The sequence below is a fragment of the Notothenia coriiceps genome, unplaced genomic scaffold (assembly GCF_000735185.1).
Source record: "Notothenia coriiceps isolate Sejong01 unplaced genomic scaffold, NC01 NC01_scaffold00037250, whole genome shotgun sequence".
In the NCBI taxonomy this organism is placed as follows: Eukaryota; Metazoa; Chordata; class Actinopteri; order Perciformes; family Nototheniidae; genus Notothenia; species Notothenia coriiceps.
In genome coordinates this window covers 16,175,960-16,182,808 of record NW_011369951.1, presented here as the reverse complement: position 1 = coordinate 16,182,808, position 6,849 = coordinate 16,175,960, and the positions used below count along the sequence as shown (strand labels likewise).

At 37.7% G+C, this 6,849-nt stretch overlaps 1 protein-coding gene across 1 annotated transcript; it reads right to left on the bottom strand.

Annotated features, from left to right (window-relative positions):
• Positions 1 to 1,555: 1,555 nt before the first annotated feature.
• On the bottom strand, positions 1,556 to 6,408 carry casp3a (caspase 3, apoptosis-related cysteine peptidase a). The gene is made up of 6 exons (XM_010796520.1): positions 6,223 to 6,408; positions 5,684 to 5,820; positions 2,734 to 2,862; positions 2,419 to 2,594; positions 2,208 to 2,319; positions 1,556 to 2,108 (listed from the first exon to the last, which is right to left on the bottom strand). The coding sequence occupies exons 1-6, from the start codon at positions 6,285 to 6,287 to the stop codon at positions 1,879 to 1,881; spliced, it is 849 nt and encodes a 282-aa protein (XP_010794822.1). The 5' UTR covers positions 6,288 to 6,408; the 3' UTR covers positions 1,556 to 1,878.
• Between the last annotated feature and the right edge of the window lie 441 nt (positions 6,409 to 6,849).

Here is a 6,849-nt window from a genome sequence, read left to right as displayed (position 1 = left end):
GTGTGCCTCAAGAATGGGAAACCATCATGTTTTAAAACAAATCCAATCCGTGCTACAGATTTTTATCCCAAGACTAAAATCGTAACTTCAACCAAAATAAAGAATTTGAATGTGTGTACACTATGATATTGTATTCAGGGAGCTTTTATATTGCTGGTGTGTGTAGCTGTTGAGCTGTGAGCGTTTGTATCAGTATGTCCTCCAGATACCAGGTGTAAGCCTCTTGTTTGTGAGGACTAGTTTAGGTTAAGTGCATCTGTGCTGGCAGTGAGGCAACGGAGGCCTCAGGATCTGCTGGCCCAGCTTTTCTCACCTAGAGGCATGCCAAATCTGGAGTAATCCTGCCTGTTTACACTGAAGACAGCGTGCACAAGTAGACGTTACTGTGCTGTCAAAGGTTAACTAGATTTTTTTATGAGACATGAACAACAATAGCAAGACTTGATGGAAAGTGAGCACTTTGGTAATATATGGAGATATGCTACTGTAGAGCCAAAAACAAAATCACTAACACTGTAGTACAACACATAACGGAAATTGGTTTTTATTTTGTATGGAAACACAACACCTATCTCACAGTATAACTCCATACGAATAGTTATGGAGTTGGAATAAGTCAAAATGAGACATCCCAAAGAGTGTAATATATTGGACTTAAACTAGATTGTCAAACAACTGTGAGTGATTTTAACAGCAAGAGGATTTCAGCTAGTTTGTTGTAAATATTGGAAAATGTACTCATGACTGAGTAGCACCTGGACACAATCAAATTGTGTTTCATCTTTTATAAATCACTCAATGCTAGTGGTTTAGGTTACACATAAAAGTTGGATTCACAGTTCAACAACAGACCACTGGAAATTATTGTTTAAGAAGTTAATGCATGTAACTGTTGAAGCAATGAGGAAAGGCGGCCTATTTGCCATATGTTAAAAAAAAACAAGAAATAGATTACCTACTGTCTATCAAGAAATTAGAACTTGTGTTCAAGTATGTGAATGTGAATGAAAGCATCTTGCGTGTGGGCTGGCTTTGCTCATGCATGCTATGAAGCCTGACACTGGCTAATGTAAAAAAGACATTCACAGCAACAGTTATTTCAAAGAAATCCATATAAAACAAAACAAAAACATTGAAAATATAATTCTGAGCTTCAAAACCAACCTTACACAATATAGCATAGTAGATGTTCTTGAATTTGCAACACAAGTGCAACATTCATTTAGGCTTCACCCAATGTATCAGGTTATTCTTCCACCTTCATGTCAGATGCCACCACAGTGACTCGAGAATGAAAAAAGACTAAGGATGTAAAGAAAATTAAAAAACAGGCACATAAATCACACATGATCCCTTCAAAAGTTAAAAAATCTGCTGACTCTGAAAAAGGTTGAGGCTGGAGGGCAGTAAGCACACAGGGTTTCATGATCAAACACACAGAAGGTCAAACTTTCTATCAAAATGGCTCCCAATAGGTTTCCCTGAAATGTGTATAGTGTAAACAGCAAAGAGGCATCCACTGGTAGAAAGGAGTGAGCTTGGAATTACATGATCAATTACATTTTTATCTTTATATTCATGATTGTTCTTTTAACATTTTTTTTTCATTTTTTTTAAATAATCTCCTTTTAAGGTTAAATATTTAAAAGAGAATAAAAGTGTTCCTGCAGTCATACATTTTTTAATGCCTAATAACTTAAATCCAAACAGAAATATCCTTATAATGCCAAGCGTATGAAATGTGACTCTGCATCCCATTTACTCTCCCAAACATGTAAGCTGACGTTCAGTCAGACAATGTAAACTAAAATAATTCACAAACAAAACCTCAAGCTTTTCTTCTGCAGATGAAGGCTGATGTCTTCTGATGTAGAGACATCAAGGAGAAAAATACATCTCTTTGGTCAGCATTGACACTATGCATGGGATTTGTTTCTTTGCATTGAAGCCTGATGAATAGGAGACAGACTCAAACTCTACTGCCACCTTGTGGTTCACTCGGGTCAGGATGTGCTGGAGCTCCAATTCCTTTCCATATTTGCTGATCATTTCACACAGGGACTGCATGAACCAGGACCCGCTCGAGGTGTTCCTCCATGAGTAGTAGCCTACAGACACATGAGAGAAAGACGATGGATCAATACAATAAGCAAAACGATTTTGATGAGTATACGAAAAGGCATGCGTTTGTGTGTATGAGTATTAACCTGGGGCGGTGGAGAAGGCATACAGGAAGTCAGCTTCCACAGGGATCCTGGTAGTGCCATCCTCTCCGCTGTCTGCTTCAATGCCTGCATCCAGCTCGGTGCCTCTGCAGGCCTAATGTGAACGCACACACAAAGCAAGACTTGGTTAGACAGTAGCAAAACTTAAGGGTTAGTACGTGCATGAGGGAAAAAGCAAGAAAATGAATCGTACCTGGACGAAGAAGAGTTTGGGTTTTCCCACCAGTGATTTACAGCGATCGCCTCGAAAAAGTGATGTCAGGAACTTCAGCTCCACTGAACCATCCGTACCAAAGAACACGCCCTCGTCTCCGTGACTCAGCAAGACGCAGACGAATGAGGCGTAAGAGCTGTGATCTTGCTTTGACGCTAAATAATAATAAAAAAAAAAAAAATAGTATAGCATTTAATATATTTTGTCCAAGAGGATTCAAAGGCCGTATGTGAAAAGTAAATTAGTATTTGTTTGTGTATGTACACATTTTGTATACAGTCGTCATCAACTTACCAGAAGTTAAAACCTGTACCATCTGATCCACTGACTGGTCGTTGTAAACCTTTGTTTTATAACCCAACTTTCCGAACACTTTCATCGCATTGGCTGCATCTACATCTGTACCGTTTCGTTGATTCATGCCTTAAGGAAACAAAGAAAATATGGTTACTTGAACACAATAAAAAAAAAAAACAGCCATAAAAATAGAAACATTCTGTATGCACTTAATACTGATTTGTTTTCATATCATTATTTTAATTATTACATTTAAACTTCTTCTCGTGACTGTGTGGTGGCGTTTAGATTTATTTATGACAAGCCGTAAAAAACGTGTTCTTCATTCTGTTATTTTTACGATGCCGTTGTTACCCAGGGTCTTTTGCTTATGAGGCACAGAGCAACGTATGAGGATTTCTTTGCGCACGCCCAACCTGTACACACCCGCACTGTAATGGTGAGTTTTTTGAGTGCACCCTTTTTTTTTTATGAGTACATGACACAGTACATGAGCACATGTCTGGTTACCTTACATAAGCTCCACATATCTTCACTATAATCAGCCAGAAAACATAAAGACACCTACACAGGTGTAAATCATAACATGATTGATGGCTGAAAAGGATTTGCTGTCAGTGTGATGGCTGATTTGATCATTTGAAATGAACAGAGCCATCGTTAATGTGATGAGTAACACCTGTGCTTTTCCTACGATGACAAACTAACTCGTCTTCTATGAAAAATAGTTTAGAACAAAAGATCCCTAAAATATCGTGTATATAGATTTTATTAGAAATTATTCAATTTGCTTGTAGTCACTCAAAAACGATTTGTATCAATATTCTCTAGTACTATTTACTACTGTTATGGCAAAGTTAATTCTTAAACCTTTCTGTTCACACAAGTAATTATTCTCTCGTTAAATATTGTATTTTTTACTTTTCTATTACTTTCGGACACTAAATAGCCGTCCTGCCACCGTCCATCTGTGTCCCTTGTGTTCAGGTTTGAATAATACCTGTTTAGTTTGTAACTATGGTCACCTGTTTTGTTTGTCAGAGTGAGGTTATGGTGCACAACGAGCCTTCTCTCATTGGCTCTTGCACATAATGACGCAATAGTCTTGGGAACATGCGTGGGGGATTACAGAGTACATCTCAAGAGTACATCTCAAGACGTAACTCTGTATGTTATGTAATGTATGTGCACAAATCAACCACAACATTTTCGTGGTTGAACAGGCGTAACCACTTCTGCCGTTTACCCCACTCACTCCTATGATATACATGATGTTGAACAGTGTTGACCAAGCAGTCATGTGTACTCAGTTAGTCCTGCTAGACGGGTTTGTTAAACACAAGTCTGATGGCAAAATATGACCATCATACAGTAACTCTGAAGCTGTATTCACTTGCATTCATATCCAAGGTCTTCTCAGCCAGATAATAGAGGCAGACTTTCAATAACAGAAAATACTGCTTCTCAGCTTTGCAAGCTTATATTACACAATGCCCATAAACAAAAGGAAAGTACTAAGGTCAATTCAAGGTTTATACATTATCTTTAACTACTGTAGACAGCAGGCCTTTATACCCTCAGTAAGTGCTGGATGAAAAATATCCTATAGATCCTCAAAGGGACTCAGACGTGTACCTCCTTAACCAAAACATAAAAGGAAACTTATGTCAATATCTTTAATGTTGTTCTGTATCCTGCCACCCTTGAGCAAGACACCACAATATCAAAGTTGCTGCGTCTTGAAATAAACAAACAGAATTAACATCCTCAAAAACAGACCACACTCCACACTACAGTTGGAAGAGGAACTAATCGAACCGTCTGTTGCAAACCATACTGCAAGTCATGTGGAAACCTGAACTTCATAAAGAGCTACTGAAAGTAAGATGCACTGGGAGTTACTGAGTTGTCTTGTAAAAAGCAATAATGCATTACCATAGGATAAGTACTGCCTGCTTTCATCATCAACAAAGCCAACTGTACAGAACCTGTTACAGAACATGTCATTTACTGGCAGGAAATGTACAGAAGTAAAAGTAAAAATGTGGTCCCGAGCATTCCAACAATTTCATAAAGATGACAGAGAAAATAGAGCCAACCAACGTCTTACACCTAATAAAATATTTAAGAGTGTACACTTGAGCCAAACTTTAACCTTGGGCTAAGGTGTGAGTTTAGCTAAGACTAACTAAGCATTTCAAAATGGCTCTTAGTGTGGCTTTTTCTGGAGTGCTGGAAATAACCATGAACCTGACATCAAGAGAATAAAAGATGGAGTAAAGTATATACGTTCACTTCCTTGTTGCTATAAATTACATCTTGATAATAACTGAGAATAAAACATATAATCACTAGAGCGTAACAGATGTTTTGTTAAAAACCCAAGGGCATATATGATTGCTATATAATAAAACTGAGTAGAAAAAAGCAAGTAAATATTCACCCTTGTGTTACCACTAGAGCTGGGCCATATGGAGAAAATAAATATTACAATACTTTTGATGAAATACCTATCGATATAGCACTGATAATGAAGGGTTGACTATTGATTTTTTTATTAAAACAAATCTGAAATGTGGCCATAATCACCAAATGGGTAAAGGCAAGTTATAAAACCAACTGGTATGTTCAGAAAATTACATAACTTTACTGTAATACAGCCTTTAAAACCAGTAAAAGACACTAATATTATGACATCCAAAACTAAGATGATGTTAAAGATCTACTGTTATATCACATTATCAATATATTGCCCAGCCCTTAGGTGCTTGGATTGCCTAAAATGTCTGTTCAAGCATTTCAGCACTAGGTTACAAACAAGAGGCTTCATTAGGACCTGTAACGTGTGTGAACATGTATTTAATTTCAGAGCTGTTTCATTTTGAATACGTGTCATTCGTAAACAAACTGACCATAGCCCTGACCAATACAAGACAAAATAAAATACCTGTTCTCCTTTCAAAGTTCTTGTTGTTGATGATGATGCACTGGCCGATGCAGGGGAAGTTCAGACTGTATCTGAAGCTCTGGGCGCTGGGCTTGGCGTCCACATCCATGGAGGCAGAAGCAGACAAAGACGATGGCCTGAAGGAAAACAAAACCAGAACACACATATTTACTTTAACTGGAAGATAGCAACCTATATATATATATATATACAGTCTATGATAACAACACATTATAATTAATGCACGACAAAGAAAGAGCCATGAGGACATTTAAAGAGTGAGTCCCAGGCCTGCATGAGTGAAGTGACTCACATTAATAACACCATGCTGAAACAGCAGATTTACAAACAACAGCTAATACGTGAGAAACAGCGGGTGAATTGATGCTAATTAGTAGCCTGTAAGGATGCTATATAGCGGTAGTACATATGTTATCGAAGAAGAGCAGCTTCCTCATCACTGCCTGCTTGTAGAGGACAACAATGAGCTTAAATAGATACAAATCTGAAAAGCTACTAATAACTAAACCGTGACTTACTGTTGTCCATCGACACTCTTTGCGTCTGTGGAGTCTTCTCCAGGTCCAGTTCCGTTACCCGACATGTTTCTGATTCAGAATATTAACCACACAGTGAAATAACACACCCTGTACAGTGAACCCGGCAGACAGCTAATGCTAATGCTAACTCAAAGTTCAGGCTGTAAACAAAGATGCTGATGTCATGGAGAGGCGCACTCGTTTTAAACCCCCACGCCTGCCGTGTGAGGACTCCCCTTTGTTAGGGGCGGTGCTATATTTTCGTTTAATACTAAGTAAGGTCAAATTCTAAAGGAAAACGGTAAACATGTCCTGATCATTTACATAATATATAACACTTTATTTTTCATTCAACAAACACATTAAAAATGCAAAAAAGAGAAAGGAACACAACAGGTTCACACTACTCCACATGTACAACCTTTTCTCCTTGTGATTATGTTGCTTTTTATATTACTTTTTCTAAAATAAGAACATATTTAATCATCGACCGGACTCCCAACACGCCAAGTTAGTATTTAAATGCAGTTTCATAGCCTATTCCACACAGAGATTTAAAAAAAAAAATGCTTAGTAAAGGATTATCATTGCAAAAAGTTAAACAAACTATATGTGTTATGCTGTTAT

Excerpts from the sequence above, each read along its gene's own strand:
- casp3a (XM_010796520.1), bottom strand. The coding sequence starts at position 6,287 with ATGTCGGGTAACGGAACTGGACCTGGAGAAGACTCCACAGACGCAAAG. Across the intron at positions 2,863-5,683 it reads GAACTTTGAAAGGAGAACAG|GCATGAATCAACGAAACGGT; the intron begins GTATTTTATTTT and ends TGTTTCCTTAAG. Across the intron at positions 2,320-2,418 it reads CCAAACTCTTCTTCGTCCAG|GCCTGCAGAGGCACCGAGCT; the intron begins GTACGATTCATT and ends CGTTCACATTAG.